At 33.1% G+C, this 16,543-nt stretch overlaps 1 protein-coding gene across 3 annotated transcripts in view; it reads right to left on the bottom strand.

The window, feature by feature from the left end:
• Positions 1–16,543, bottom strand: part of NBEAL1 (neurobeachin like 1) — a 145,976-nt gene that overhangs the window by 46,946 nt on the left and 82,487 nt on the right. For all 3 annotated transcript variants that reach the window (XM_081051454.1, XM_081051453.1, XM_081051455.1), the window contains 7 exons: positions 16,023–16,176; positions 14,985–15,113; positions 10,323–10,628; positions 9,890–10,039; positions 7,423–7,580; positions 1,742–1,866; positions 699–825 (listed from right to left, as the gene is read on the bottom strand). In XM_081051454.1, the coding sequence (XP_080907580.1) occupies positions 699–825; positions 1,742–1,866; positions 7,423–7,580; positions 9,890–10,039; positions 10,323–10,628; positions 14,985–15,113; positions 16,023–16,176 (1,149 nt within the window). The remainder of the gene's footprint in view (positions 1–698; positions 826–1,741; positions 1,867–7,422; positions 7,581–9,889; positions 10,040–10,322; positions 10,629–14,984; positions 15,114–16,022; positions 16,177–16,543) is intronic.

The raw sequence follows: 16,543 nt of genomic DNA, 5'->3' as shown, positions 1-16,543 counted from the left end.
CTTAGGGGAAATTTTAAACTACAAATTCAAAATTTAAAAATATATCTAAGGCTATTCGGGTTATATATTTCTTCCTGAGGGAGATTTGATAATTTATATCTTTCAAGGAATTTGTCTGTTTGAATTTTCTCAAATTTATTGGCATGAAGTTGTCATTAGTATTTCTTTTTAACCATTTTAATATTTGTAGTGTTATCTCCTCTTTCATTCCTGACACTGCCAATTTATAGTTCTTCTTTCTTTCCCTAACAGTCTGGCTAGAGGTTTACTGTTTTGTTATCTGTTTTTTAATAAATAGCTTTAGTTTTCATTGATCTTTATCTTTGTTTTTGTTTTTCTCTTTCATAAATTTCTGCTTTTATTTTTATTATTTCTTCCTTTTGCTTATGAGTGTTTATTTCATGCTGTACTTTCTATACACACAGATTTAGCTACATCCATAATTTGATGTTATGTTTTCATTATCATTTAACTCAAATACTTTCTAATTTTAAGGGCCAGCTCCAAGTTATCACAGTTCTAAGCAGCCTTCCTCAACAATCTAAATTAACACTGACAGACTTAACAGCTGCAATAGCATTACCAGTTAGATCCTGGGAATATATAGTATTAAAATTTCAAGCAAGAATCTTCCACAATTTTACAATCCCATTTCTCAAACAAAATAATTTTAAATTCTTTCAAATACATATACATACATATTTACTCTGGCTGTTATTTCCTCTTCAGGAAGATCTAATTTATCCTCCTCCATATCACTAACTTTTACTTGTTTCACTACTTCCAAAAGCAATGACTCACTGGTAGGCTGTGAGTGTTGGACACCTGTTTAAACACAAAATTATCTATTAAACACAAAGTTAAAAAAAATCATATTATAGCTCTTCTATAATTTCTGACTGCTAATTATATGATAATAATGCATATTACAAGTAAAGAAGGTACTTAGCTCTCTTGATTTGTTTTATGTCATCAACTGTATTGGCCAATGTATTAAGGCAACTTGAAAAAGTAAGATTTAAAAACTGGTACTCATTTTCTCCATAACTTAGTCACTGAATACAAGGTATACAGGTAGCTATGGTAAAGTAACTATAATTTAATACACACATGAATGGCCAATGACTCTTAACAATCAATATTTTGGGGTATTTCACAGACCTCTCTTCAAAAAACGAGAAATGCCAGGTCAGAAGGTTAGAAAAGAATGACTTCCTAAAGAATTGTCGAACTCTTTAAAATCGGTTTGGAAATACAGCTAGGCTATGTAATTTTAAGCACTTTTTTCTAGAAAAATATCACATTGGGTCATCTAAGATACTAAGTATCTAGAGTTCTGTAAGAACACAAAAGAAAGGCCTAAAGAGTTGCTAAGAATTGTAAATATATTTTACATTAGCATCAGACTTGGATAAGCAAAAGGCCAAGGGAAAAGGACCATTGTTTCACTGCAGCATAATGGATATAAGGGGCAACACATTTCACATGAACCATAGTATAGTTTTATGGTTTTAGATTATGTTTTTGTTTGAAAAATTACAATCAATTGAAACAGAAGGTCATACTGGATTTAGGCCAAAGGTAACAGCATTTAACATATACAACCATTTAAATATCAATTCTAAAAGGTCACCCTTTTTTCCTGAGTAAACAATTTTGAAACAATTAATAAAAACAATAACCAACCCCAACAACACCCTCACTATCTTCATCAAATAATTAAATAGTGATTGGAACTCACCTAGATTATCTCTCAAGGCACTAGCTTCATCATGGGTTTTGAAGTTATAATTCGGCACCAATTTAAGTCTCATGCGAGAATAATTTTCTACATTAGCTAGTTTCCAGTGAATTGGATTTTGTTTCCTATGAATATTTATAAGTAAACAAGTAAAATTATTTAGCTTAAAGTTACAAAGACTGAAATAGAGTAAGAAAGTATCAGGTACTTAACATTTGTTTAACATCATTTTATAAAAACATCCACATTATCTCATTTGACCCAAACAACCTTGATAGAAAACCAATGTTAGTATGAGTAGCTACAGTTTATACATGAGGTATCTAAGACAGGCTAAATTATTTGTCCAACATACCACGTGAAGTACAAGTAGTAGGAATAAGATTTGAAAATAAATATTCAGACTTATAGCTTCCTATCTTTTAATGTTTCAATGTTATGTAGAAGTTCTTAACTAGCTATACGAGTTTATTTCAAACACAATTTTCAAATTAATAATTTTACTTCAAATAAAGATAACATAATTGCAAATGGATCAAAGTTTTAAATATAAGAATTCAAACTCTTACAACAAAAGATGGGGTAAATCTTTGTAACATTAGATTTGGGAATAGTTTCTCAGATAAAACATCAAAAACACAAGCAAAAGAAAGAAATTAGACTTCAAAATATAAAACTTTTGTGCACCAAAGACAACTATCAAGAAAGTGAAAAGACAACCTACATATTTACAAATAGTATAACTAATAAAGGTCTATTATTAAGAATATAAAAAGAACTCCTACAACTCAGCCATAAATGGTCAAACAATCCAATTTAAAAACAGGCAAAGGACTTGAACAAACATTTCTCCAAAGATCTTCAACTGGCCAATAAGTACATGAAAAGATGCTCAATGTCATTAGTCATTAGGGAAATAAATCAAAATCATAAGATACCACTTTACATCCACTAGAATGGTTATAATAAAAAAAATTGGAAAATGACAAGTACTAGTAAGGTTGTGGAGAAACTGGAATCCTCAATCATTGCTAACTGGAACGTAAAATGGTGCAGCTGCTATGAAAAACAGTTCGGCAATTCCTCATTAAGTTACACATAGAATTACTATATGACCCAGCAATTCTGCTTATAGATATATACAAGATAATTAAAAACAAATGTTGAAACAAACACTTGTTCACAAATGTTCATAGCAATACTATTTACAATAGCCACAAGGAAAACAACCCAAATAAATATTCATTACCTGATGAATGAACAGGACAATGGAATATTATTCGGCCATAAAAAGGAAAGAAGTACTGATATATGCTAAGTGAAAGAAGCCAGACACAAAAGGTCACATGCTGTATGACTGCATTTATATGAAAATATCCAGAATAGGCAAATCCATCAAGTCACAAAGCAGATTGGTGGTGCAAGGGGTTGGGGGAAGGGAATAACAGGCAGTGATGGCTTAATGGGTCCAGGGTTTCTTTTGGATGTGATGAAAATATTCTGAAGCTGGACAGTGGTGATGATTACACATGTTACGAATGTTCTTAATGCCACTCAATTGTACATTTTAAAATGGTTAAAATTTTATATTATGTGTATTTTACCTCAATAAAAGACTGTAAAAAAAATCTAATGTAACATAACACAACATAGTATTATTCAGTAAAACAGAGTGACTTAGGATCAAGTAAAAAAAAAACTAAATATTCAAACACAAAGTATCACTAATCATAGAGGTAGTAAGACACAAGTAAACTGACTCAAAACAAACTCTATACTACATGGTAAAAGGAAAGGAAATAAATCCATGGTGAAAAACATATATACACAAAGCTCTAAAAATACCAGATCTATAATTCACAAAAGACAATCAAATTAATTAAAAGCAATCTTTTGCAAATTTTTGTTTTCTTAGGGACAAGGAGATAAGTACAAGTCTGTTCGTAAGGAGGTAAATTTGGGAGAGAAACATACGAACCACACCACAATTCAGAAAGTAAAGAACTCTAATGGTAGATATGAAAACCAATTCAGGTATGTGGCTTGATTACTATTATTATCAACACCCCCAATTTGTAGGTGAGATAACCGAGGCTGAGGAATGACTACTTTCCTAAGTAATACAGCTTATAAACGTCAGAGATGGGACTCGAATCCAGGGCCTCTTACTCTACCCTTGCTCTAACATTGGGATCCTACTTTTTTTTTCAATCTTCTTTCTCAGGAACAAAAACTCTCAATTCCAGATCTTGGGTATGGCTGGATTTCTGCTTCCAGATTGATGCTAACTGTGGACTTCCTGCTTACTGCCAGAGTCTTTTGCCACTGGGCTTCAACTTACTAACAAAACTTACTACGTGCTTCTAGCATCTGTCAATGAATTGAAGCGATTCTTTATTCTCTTGAAACCAGAAAGCCAACTGGTAGACTTCCCATGGCAGCTGGGCATCCCAGTGACTCCTGCCATATGGACCTTCTCTTTCTTATGCTGGAGCTAAGATGCAGGCCACATGACGGTTTCTTCTTCAGCACCAGGTCCAGGGACAGCTCCAATAAGTTTTGCACTGGGAAATACCACTCACTGTTCATCTGAAATAGCTTTCAGGTACTGCGATATAATAGTCAATTTTATATATTTGGTTGTAAGTGAAGGAAGCAAAACTCATACTGCTATAAGCACACAAGATGTCTATTAGCTTTCATAGACTGCAAGTCTAGGAGTGCATTTGGTCTGGTTGGGTCTAGAGGCTTTTAACTAAAGCCACCAGAATCATTCTCCCACCTTTTAGACGGGCTCCTCCAAATGACGGGTGAGATGGCCACCCACAGCCGGAGACTCACGTTCTGTTAGTTTAGTGATCCTCAAAGACACAATATTCCCTGACAGCACCAGCAGCAAGGTCTCAAGGAAGAGTGATTGCCTGACTTGAATCTGTGACACTTTTGTGATGAGATGGGTGAAAGGGGCTACATCAGAGTGGGTTCCTCACAAAAGGAGGGGCTCTAGTGGTGCTAGAGAGACAAAAATAACAGGAGTTCCCTGCACCTGGCATCCTCAGAGGAACACTTACAACCCACAAATAATCTGAAGCTTGTTGTGGGGTAAAACCATCATTCCCCTTGGCACTGCCTGAACTCAGTTTCCCAGAAAAGCCAGGAAAAGACCCAGATTATAGTTCACCTTCTTCCTCACTGTCCTTTTCCCAACAAATAGGTCCCAGGGACACATATGCAATCTGGGCCCAAGAATAGCCTGGGGTGCCTGAAAATCTCCCAGGATTGATATGTAAATAAAACCCTAGCACTGAGTCCAGGTAGCATTTGTAACCTTATCTTTTCTATGCTTATAGTGTAGCCTATTCTGTAATGGCTTCACAGAATATGTAGTTAATGACTACTGTCAAAGAAAAAAATCTGAATGTGATAAAACAGGAACTTTATTAATACAAACAATAAGATCCTGTGATTTCACTCGATCCATCAGTGAGGAATTTCATGTTTCATTGTGCAAGCCACTAGGCTGTTTTTTTTTTATGTTTTGTCCCTCTACCATTTTTGTATTCCCATCCCCCCAACTCCCCCCTTTGGCAACCATCACCTTCTTCTCTATATCTAGGTGTCTGTTTCTATGTTGTTTTGTTTATTCATTTGTTCTGTTTTTTTTTGATTCCCCATATAAGTGAAATTATATGGTATTTGTCTCTGTATGACTTATTTTATTTAGCGTAACAGCCTCTAGGTCCATCCACATTGTTGCAAATGGCAAGATTTCATTTTTTCATATTGCTGAATAATATAATATTGTGTATATATATTATATACAATATATACACATATAATTACATGTAATATGTATATAATATATACATACGATAGAATGTTATATACACATATACATATGTATATATATATGTGTATATATATATGTATATATATATATATATATATATATATATATATACATATATATATACACACACCACACCTTCTTTAACCATTCATCTATTGATAGACATCTAGGCTGCTTCTATATCTTGGCTATTACCAGTAATGCTGCAATGAACATAGGGACGCATATGTCTTTTTGAATCAGTGATTTTGTTTCCTTTGGATAAACATCCAGAAGTAAAACTGCTGGATTGTATGGCAGTTCTATTTTTAATTTTTTAGGAAACTGCAAAACTGTTTTGCATAGTGGCTGCACTAATTTACAATCCTACAAACAGTGCACAAGAGTTCCCTTTTCTCCACATCCTCATCAACACTTCTTGTTTGTTGATTTATTGATGACAGCCACTCTCTCAGGTGTGAGGTGGTATCTCATTGTGGTTTTAATTTGCATTTGCCTGATGATTAGTGACATTGAGCATCTTTTCATATATCTGTTGGCCATCTGTATGTACTGTTTGGAGAGAGATCTATTTAGGTCCTCTGTCCATTTTTTAATTGGCATGTTTGTTTTTTTGGTGTTAAGTTATATGAGTTCCTTACATATTTTATTTTTTCTCTATTACAGTTAAAACAAAACACAGATTCAATGCAATCCCTATTAAAATGCCAACATCATTCTTTTCAGAATTAAAACAGCTAATCCTACAATTTACATGGATACACAAAAGACTCTCAATAGCCAAAGAAATGTTGAGAAAATACAAAGTGGGAGGTATCACTCTCTCTGGTGTCAAATACATTATAAAGCTACAATAATCAAAACAGCAAGGTACTTGCATAAAAACAGAAATATAGATCAATGAAATAGCCCAGAAATAAACCCTTGCTTATACGGTCAATTAATCTACCACAAAGGAGACAAGGATATATAATGGGGTAACGACAATCTGTTCAATAAGCAGCGTTGGGGAAAAAATGCAAAAAAATGAAATTGGACCACTTTCTTATACCATATACAAAAATAAACTCAAAATGGACAGAGACTTAAATGTAAGACTCAAAACCATAAAACTCCTAGAAGAAAACATCGCTCTTAGCAGTATCTGTTTGGATATATCTCCTTGGGCAAAGGAAACAAAAGCAAAAATAAACAAATGGGACTACATCAAATTAAAAAGTGTTTGCACAGTGAAGGAAACCATCAACAAAACGAAAGACAACCTACTGAATCCGAGAAGATATTCGCAAATAATATATCTGACAAGGGATTAGTATCCAAAATATGAAAAGAATTCAGTTTCACTTGAATTTTAAAATTCATATGCTTTGTAACATTCATTTTGCAGCTGAATGAATATGTGGTTCGTGATTATAATCTCTGCCAATAATTTTTGTCTTTCATTGTTTGTTTTCCAAAGGTCATCACAGGTAACAGTTAAGTGTGTTTCTTTATCTTAATCTCTGCTTTTTATATACCTTGATGATATCCTACATAGTATTTTGAATCTTTCTAAAAATTTAATATGATTGCATTAGCATTCTTCCATGTCTTTAAAAACTGTAAGCCTAATTCTAATGAAGGCATAATATTCCAGGGAAAAGATGTACAACTTCATGATTCATTTTCAAGAAAACATAAAGGTATCCCCCCTTTACCCATTTCTCCCACCTCTCATTCTTTAATATACTGATTTTTTTTTTTATTGGATTGGAGAAGCCATTGGCTTAAGAAGTTCTAAACCAGAGTTCTAAAGAAAAAAAGGAGTATTTAATAAATGATATACTTCTACCTTTCAGCCCAAGGTCCCCTTTCACATGTAAGATAAAGCTGTACTGCCTTCCAGCGTCTCAGAGTGGCTAACTGTTGACTGCTAAGTTGTTTAAGCATATTATTATACCTCAAGTTCTCTTGGCGTGCTTTTCGATTAAAGGGCTCCACAAAAAACTCCTGAAAGAAACAACAATAAATAATGTCACTGAATTATACATTTACAGATATATTTTAAATTTTAAAACTTTGACCCAATAAAATCATGTAGTAAAATAAAGAAGCTGGTAACCAACAGGATTTTCTTATTCTATTATTTTTTCTTTAATGAAGCATGCTATGATTCTAGCTATAATCCATTTGTATTTTCTTTTAAAACTTAAAATAGCTGAGCAACAAGAAATCTATATTAAGGAATACACATGTATTTTTATTAGGTCTTCTTTAATTTGTTTCATCAGTGTTTTGTAGTTTTTAGCATACGGATCATGCCCATGCTTTGTTAAGCCAATATCTAAGTATTTCACTTTTTTAAGAGTTACTGTAAACAGTATTTTTTTAAATTTCAGTTTACAACTGTTCATTGTTTAACACACAGGAATATGATCAAATTTTGTATATTGATCTTGTGTCCTGCAATGGTGCTAAACTCATTAATTATAGGAAATTTTTCGTAGATTCCTTAGAATTTTCTACATAATCATGTTATCTGCAAACAGTTTCATTTCTTCCTTCCCAACGTAAATACTTTTTATTTCTTTTTCTATTCTTACTGCATTTCTTAGAACTTATAGAAGCAATAGTGACTAGAAATGATGAGTGGACATTTCTGTCTAGTTCTCTATCTTACAGGAAAGCAGTCATTTTTTTCACCTGTAAGTATCAAATTAGCTGTAGGACTTTTGTAGAAATATAGGTAGCTTTCTATTCCTAGTTTGCTGAGAGCTTTGCTTAAAAAATGAATGTTGAATTTTGTCAAATACTTTTCTGCATTTACTGATAAGATCATGTAGTTTTTCTTGATAAGTCTATTAATACGGTCCATTATACAATTACCAAATGTTGAACCAGACGTATATTCCCAAGATAAACTCTACCTGGTTGTGATGTATAACTTTTTTTATATACTATTGGATTTTGTTTGTACATATGTTCCTCAGGGATATAGGTACGCAGTTTTCTTGCACTGTTTTTGTATGGTTTCAATATAAGGGTAATATTGTCTTCATATAATGAGTTGGGAAATGATTCTACTTTTCTATTTTCTGAAGATTTTCATTTAATTTCTCCATTAAATGTTTGGTAACATATGCCAGTGAAACAACCTGGACTTTGAGTTTTTTCCTTTTGGAAGGTTTTTAACTATAAACTCAATTTCTTTAATAGTAGTCTATCCAGGTTATCTATTTACTATCTAATTATTTTTGAAAATTAGTATTTGTCAAGAAATTGATCCATTGCATTTACGTCATCTTATTAATGCGCACAGATTGGTTTGAGTTGTCCTTTAGTATCATGCTGATGTCTGCATAGTCAGTGGTGATACCTCCCCTTTCATTCCTGGCATTAGTGATTTTTCACTTTTCTTTTTTTGCTTTGTCAATCTGGCTAGAAATTTATCAATTTTACTGGTATTTTGAAGAACTAGATTTTGGTTAGAATGATTTTTCTCTATTGTTTTTCTGCTTTCAATTTCACTGACTGCTACTCTTTAATAGTTTCTTATTTAGAAACTAGATTAGTTTAGATTTCTTTTTCTAGTTTCTTAAGATGGACACTTAAATTATTAATTTGAGGCCTTTTTTCCTTTCTAATATAAATATTTCATGCTATAAATTTCCCTCTAAGAACTGATTTATACCCAGGCTCCTCAGAAATAGCTATCAGCTTAATAAACTATTTAAATAATCACTATGTATGGAACATTTTGATATTAAATTTTTGTTACTGATGAATGTTTTTCTTCCAATTCTGAAATACTTTTCAGATAAACAATAGAAAATACTATTTGTTTTCAACGTTCAGAATTGTTATTACTCTATTTGAATGTTAAATCCTTAAAATCAACATTAAAAAACTAGATACTTAAAGCATTTAACAATTTTTACCTGAAACTTGAAGGGATTTGGAAGCAGCTGGTAACCACAAGATGGCCTCAGGGTTTTTTTGAAAATTAATTTGGGGAAGGTATTCTATAATGTTGTAAAGATTTTGTTGGGTATCCGATGGACATGCGTCCTATTTGGGAGACCACCTCAGGGATACTGTGGATACCTGATCATGGCATTGTACACCAGAAGCTAAACATTAATGAATGCCAACTATAATTTTATATATATAATGTGACGGTTCAGTGTGAGGTCGGAGGGATAGTGGATGGGGGGAGGGGGGTTCACAGTGTGAGGGATATAAATGATGAACGTCTAAGTATTACCTTGTCTTGTACACCTGAAACTAATAAATAAATTAAAAAAAAAAAAATTTTTTACCTGAAACTTGAGTTTGCTTTCTCCTCCTTCCCGGTCTCTTTTATGCATATTCACCATTAAGGCTTCATAACAATCCTTCCAGTAAAGTGCCATGTTCTCATGACCATCAAAAAATGTATGGGCTTCATACTGCTTCATATAAGGTACAATCTTATAAAAAAAATATATATATATATGTAATTTAATATATACTTCTACAAAAGTAACTTAGTAGAAAAATCCCACTGAAAAGATAAAACTTCATCTATATATCACATTGTGTGTTCACCACCCAGAGTCAGTTCTCCTTCCATCACCATATATTTGATCCCTTTTACCCTCATCTACCACCCGCCTCCCCTCGACCCTCTGGTAACCACTAAACTATTGTCTGTGTCTATAAGTTTTTGTTTCTTCATTTATTACAAAATTTTTTTAAAAAGATAAAACTTACATATTTTCCAATGTAAACTTGCCATTCATTTGAACTGCAATATTCTTGAAAATCTTCAAAAAAGGAGGAGCTACCATTGGTAAAAGGTAAAGAAGGCAGGTGCAAAGCCATGAAAAGAAGCTCATAAATTTTGGAAACCAGGGTGCGGACAAGGGGAATCAGAAATGAATAGATTTCTGTCTGTTCCTTGATTGATTGACTTAGAACATGTTCCAGCTTCCCTAAAATGTAACATGCTTCCTCTTGATTTTCAATCACTTTGGTCTGAAGAAGGGTGTTTAGCTTAGCTGATGCCATCGCACAAACCTGGAGAAAACAAGTGAGAAAGAGCAGAATAAAGCAGACATTTAGTAATAGCAGAAGTTCTCTGGCTCTTCTTGAATTTTTTTTAAACAAATTATAAAAGTAACATGTTTAATTTGAAATATACAGAAAAGTTATGGTAGATAATTAATCACCCCAACATTCATCTCACTCTTTCTTACAGTCGGCAAGGATAGGGGGATGATTCCATCTCTAATTCCAATGGGTCCTAAAAGTTATAAATAAGCCTAACAATGTGTCAACCCCTTGCCACAATGACTAGTTTGGGTAACTCATTTTTCAGTCAACTCACGTCATTGTCACAACAATTCATTCAGGGATAGCCTTATTAGTGCAAGTTCAGAACATTTATATAATCACTGTCAAGAACCATGAATGGTCTCAGAATTTACCTTACCTCCAAGCTAACAAGTTAGCCTACCATAGTTTCATAGATACTGGCAGAAGACATGAGACTCCTGGGTCAGAGACAAAAATCTACGGCATCAGCAATAGCCAGAGTGTCAGCATTTACAGTGATTCCCCAAATTGCAATTCCCATGGTGAGAGATGAACAGGACTTGATAATGCCTGCATACACAGTGGCTGCATTACAGAAGAGGAACCCCGAGCATAGGAAACCCAAATCTTTTATATTGGCAGTAAGCATACCTGAACTTTCCTGGGAAGGAGACATTATTATTATTATACAGAACAGTAAACAAACCTGAAGTGCTGTGAGAATAGCAAATAAGTATACCTGGAGCCTTGAGTGAAGATTCATGCTTTAAAAACTCATCTTAACTATGGAATTTTCAATTATATGAACCAATGAATCTTAACTAAGTTAGTTTGAGTTGATATTTTTCTTATTTGGAATCAAAAGTATTCTGGCACATAAAGGACAGACACATAGTAGACCCAAGTCCTTGACCAAAACTCTTATTACCCTTAAAGTTTCCAAGGAAAACACATATTCAGGACACAAACCCATATACAAACACAAATACATACATAACTCTGTATTACGATTAAGCTTTGGCCTTAAACTCCAACATACAAAGGCAAATTAGGTCACAAAGGGGCCTCCTTTAGTCTAGGCGAGAGAAAGATCTAAGCCTTAAAACCATAGCAAGACAAAAGATATAAAATGCCTACTTCTCCTTTAATTCTATATCCCAATTTTAGATCTTATTTTTAAAATAAAGAAAAGCAAGAGAGAAAAAATAAAGTATTAGAAGCTGACATCACTTCAAGAATGCATCTGTGCCAAAAACTGGTCTGAGCTGTATGCACAGGTCTTTGCAAGCCAAGGCAACAAAGAAGAGACCTCAGGCACTGTTTCCACACAAGCCTTAAGAAGCAAACAGCATTGGAGGAAACAATCTCTATGATGGGTCAAAACTTTAACTTTTCTACTTTTAACTTTAGCTTCTACTAATGAAGTTTCTCTACCTTCTCAGATTGTTTCCAAATTCCTTCACTTTAGTCTTCAATTGTGAATAAAGGAGATTAATTCTAACAGAGGCAAACAAATGTAAGAAAAAAAGTCATATATCTTCTCAAAATCTAGGAACTGTCAATACTAATATTCTGGTTTCTTTGCTATGTGTTTTTAAAAATACTGTTTATTAAAAAACAACATTCAGTGCTTTGCTTTTAACTTAGTATCATGGTATTAAATAAACTGTTTATTTGAAAGTAATAAAGATATTTTTAATGAATACAAAATAATTTACTTGACCACTGACTTAATTTTGGATACAAACACACACTACACACACATAAATATGATATACCCCCATCCCATCATGAAGAGTACTATAGTAGGGTCACCTGAGAAAATACAAAAATTACTGATGCCCTAATTCTCCCTTTCTGATTTAACTACTATGGCAATGCCCCACACAGGTATTTATAAAAGCTCCTCTAGTCCACGTGCAACCAGTGATGAGAATTACCACTGGCGGAGCTAAGACAATGGGAGGAGTTGGGACCCAGACAAAATGAAGGCCATATACTGCATCTAAATCAATACAGCATATCTAAAGAACTACCCAGTCCCACTTTAGAGACAACCTGGGAAATCTTGGAGTTTATGTAAAACTTCCTAATATTTAAATACTGGTGATAAGCTAATATGCACGTGCCAAACAAAATAAGTTTGCCAGCCAGATTTATTTTGTAGGCAGCTCTATTTAAACCTCTTTAAGGGAAGAGGGTCCTTTCCTAGCTTTAACATGCACAACCTCAAAGATATGTGCTTTTATTTCTAACAGAATGAAATTAAACAACTAGCTAGTGAGAAATGTTTTAGATCACTGACTACTGGTTGATAGGATCATTCTTATCTGTTGGTGTGTGCTCATTTAACTGGTACTTAGAGAGCCCTACTACAGAACAGGAATTGGATATTTAATGCTGAACAAATTAAACAAATAGACATTTTATTTAGTGAAATTTCATCAAAGAGAAAAACACCAAGGGTGACTATGAGTGGGACAAAATAGAGTCCCAATATCTAAAATAAAAAATAAATAACTACCCAGCCCGCTGACTGCAATTGTTTTAATAGCCATCAGGCTAATGTTAATGAAAAAGCCAAAAAACCTCATTCTCTTTCTAGGTAGAGGAGTGCGACAATGAACATCTGTGTACTACCTTAACTTTAGAGTAAAATTACTAAATGAGGAGTATAATAATTTCTTTTAAAGTTCTTAGCTTATATATCTTCAAATTGCATTTAAAAGGCTGTACAATTCAATCGTCCACCATCCATGAACCACAATGCCCATTTTCTTGTTTAACAGCTTTTCAGCATTTTCCATGTTTTCTATAACGAACATGTGTTACTTATAAGATTCTCAAAAAATTGTCTTTAAAAAGTTAGTAACATGGGGAAATGACTTTGATATAATTGTGAGAAAGAAAAAGAACACAAAATCATCAAAATATACGATTTCAATCATCTGAAAAAATATATGCATAGAAAAAAATACTAAAATATTGTAATTTTCTTTTAAGCTATGAGATGACGAATGAGTTATTTTTTCTTTATGTTTTTGGGTATTTTCCACAAAGAGCATGTGTTACTTTTACAATTAGAAAAAGAATATCTGTTGAAGAGGATGACCTTTTCAAAATAGAGCAACCTTATGGAATTTTAAACTCTTTAGGCTTTTATCAACATTATAGCAAGTTTATGTATATTAGAAACCATTTTCACCCAGAGCCCCTTAACCCAAAGTACTTAAAATTCCATTATCAAAGGAAAATAAAAAGAACCAGGTAAATAGCTAAGGGATACATGACTAATCCAAGCCCAGTAATCTTAAGTATCCAATGTAAATATAATGAGAATAGACTAAAATTCACATGGAACTTTTCCATCCTTAAAATTTTTTAATTTTGGGTGGCCAGATGGCTCAGTTGGTTAGAGCGTGAGCTCTGAACAACAGGGTTGCCAGTCTGATTCACCCATGGGCCAGTGAGCTGCGCCCTCCGCAACTAGATAGAAGACAATGAGCTTCCGGAGGGGCGGCCTGATGGCTCAGTTGGTTAGAGTGTGAGCTCTTAGCAACAAGGTTGCTGGTTCAATTCCTACATGGGATGGTGGGCTGCGCCCCCTGCAACTAAAGATTGAAAACAGCAACTGGACTTGGAGCTGAGCTGTGCCCTCCACAACTAGATTGAAGGATAAGACTTAGAGCTGATGGGCCCTGGAGAAACACACTGTTCCCCAATAAAATTTAAAAAAACAAATTAAACTCTCCTAAGAAATTATTTAAAAAAAAGTTTTTTTTTAATTTAAAATAGAAATAATAAATATTCCTTGGGTCCATATTTTGTTTCTCTTTATCTTGGAAACCTAGCATAATGCTAATATTTTTTTGGTATTCAGTGTTTGATGAATAAATAAATATAAAATAGAATGTAAAATTTGATTAGTAAATTAGTAAAGTAACAAAACAAGATTCTGAAAGAAATAACTTGAAAAATAATTTTCCTACAAATGCAAGCCCTAAACTGCACATGTATAAATAGTCTATGCAAGCAGGATAGTTCCTCGCTGCATTAAATATAGATGATATGAGTAATGCCTTCTAATATAAGCTATCTATAAATTCTTTAAAAGGAAATTTTAAAATTATACTGAGTCATAAATATCAGGAAGAAATAAATACCTGCCTCTTAAGCTTCTTTCTAATCTCACAAAACTGAAACTAGAGTGAATTCGTAGATATTTTTCGAACTAATAAAAAAATTACAATACTGAAAACTTATTATCATTTAGTTATCACACAAATAATTTCTATGCTGCATGCAAGTATAGAAAATAATATAAAAGAATTGACAAACCTGTAAATTACCCCTTCCAATAAATCCTAGAAGCAACTGGATTTGCATTTGAGAGAGTTTTACCCATACTGGGCCTTCTGAATACCAAACTGACAGACAGTCGAAGAGCATCATCATATCCTCTAAAAGCTATCACAAAAGAAACATTAAAAAAGAAATCAGTTCTTTAATCTACTGATGATGAGTTTTCCCCACAGTAATACAAATTATAAATATTTCAAAACTAGTTCAGTGTACAGCTGTTAAAAGCCAAAAGAATGATCCTAGTAATAGCTAACAAAATCTGTGACTATCACATCTTATCCATGGTTTACTGCATCTGATTAAATATTAGTGCTCAGCTATGTTCCTTGCAGCATTAGTCACAGTGGCGAAGACATGGAAACAACCAAAGTGTCCTTCAATAGATGATTGGATAAAGATGTGGTGTATATATAGATATATATATATATCTATATATACACAGTGGAATATTACTTAGGCATAAGATGAAATATTGCCGTTTGCAACAACATGGATAGATCTTCAGATTATCAGGCTAAGTGAAATAAGTCCGACACACAAAATTGAGAAACATATGATTTCATTCATATGCGGGATATAAAACTGAAAGCCAGAAACGAACAAGACAAACAAACAAGCAAAAACTCAAAAGCACAGAAAACAGTTTAAGTGGTTACCAGAGGGTACGAGGGGAGAGGGGGGTAAAAGAGGGTAAAAGGGGTTAAATACATGGTGATGGAAGGAGAAAGGAGAACTGACTCTGGGTGGTGAACACACAACGCAACATATAGATGATGTATTATAGAACTGTACACTTAAAACCTATATAATTTTATTAACCAATGTCACCCCAATAAGTTTAATAAAAAAGAAAATATAGATATATAGATATAGCTTTCTCGCTCTCTCTCTCTCTCTCTCTCTCTATATATATATATATATATATATTTGAAAAAAGGTGGTACAGAATTTCTTTCTTTATTAAATAAAGTCTTTTACTGCCAAAGAAATAATTTCAAAGAGATGTTACTGCACCTTCTCAGTCCACATGTTTGAATTCACTAGACCCTCTGACTGCAGAAAGTCCTGTATGATCAGCATGAGTCGGAATGCATTTTCAGCAGTTACGGGATTAGTTTTTGCTTCTCTGTTTTCTGTGACTGCCCATTCTAACATCTTCTGTAGCAAACTAAATGTAAAATAAAGTCCTCTTAAAATCATTTTAAGTTTGGAATAAAAGTAGGATAGGAAAAAAACAACCCAGTTATTTATTAATAGGATTGTATCTCCAAAGATACACCCTCACTGACAGGTATCATAAAACATTTGGATAGAATTTAATTTAATTTATTTATTTATTTTTACTCTTTTTTTTATAGAATTTTATAAATATGAAGCAACATTTGGAGTATCTATTTTTAATATACCTGTTGACTATAAAAAAATTATGAAAATAATTCACATTCCAGTCTCCATTACATAACTTAAAAGTTTCTTTAAAGCTGAAATTGGAAAGGTTAGAAAAGAAAGCTTTATTATGCCTTACAGTGGGTCTA

Source organism: Rhinolophus hipposideros (genome assembly GCF_964194185.1).
Source record: "Rhinolophus hipposideros genome assembly, chromosome: 6".
NCBI classification, from domain to species: domain Eukaryota; kingdom Metazoa; phylum Chordata; class Mammalia; order Chiroptera; family Rhinolophidae; genus Rhinolophus; species Rhinolophus hipposideros.
This window is presented reverse-complemented; position numbering and strand designations above follow the sequence as displayed.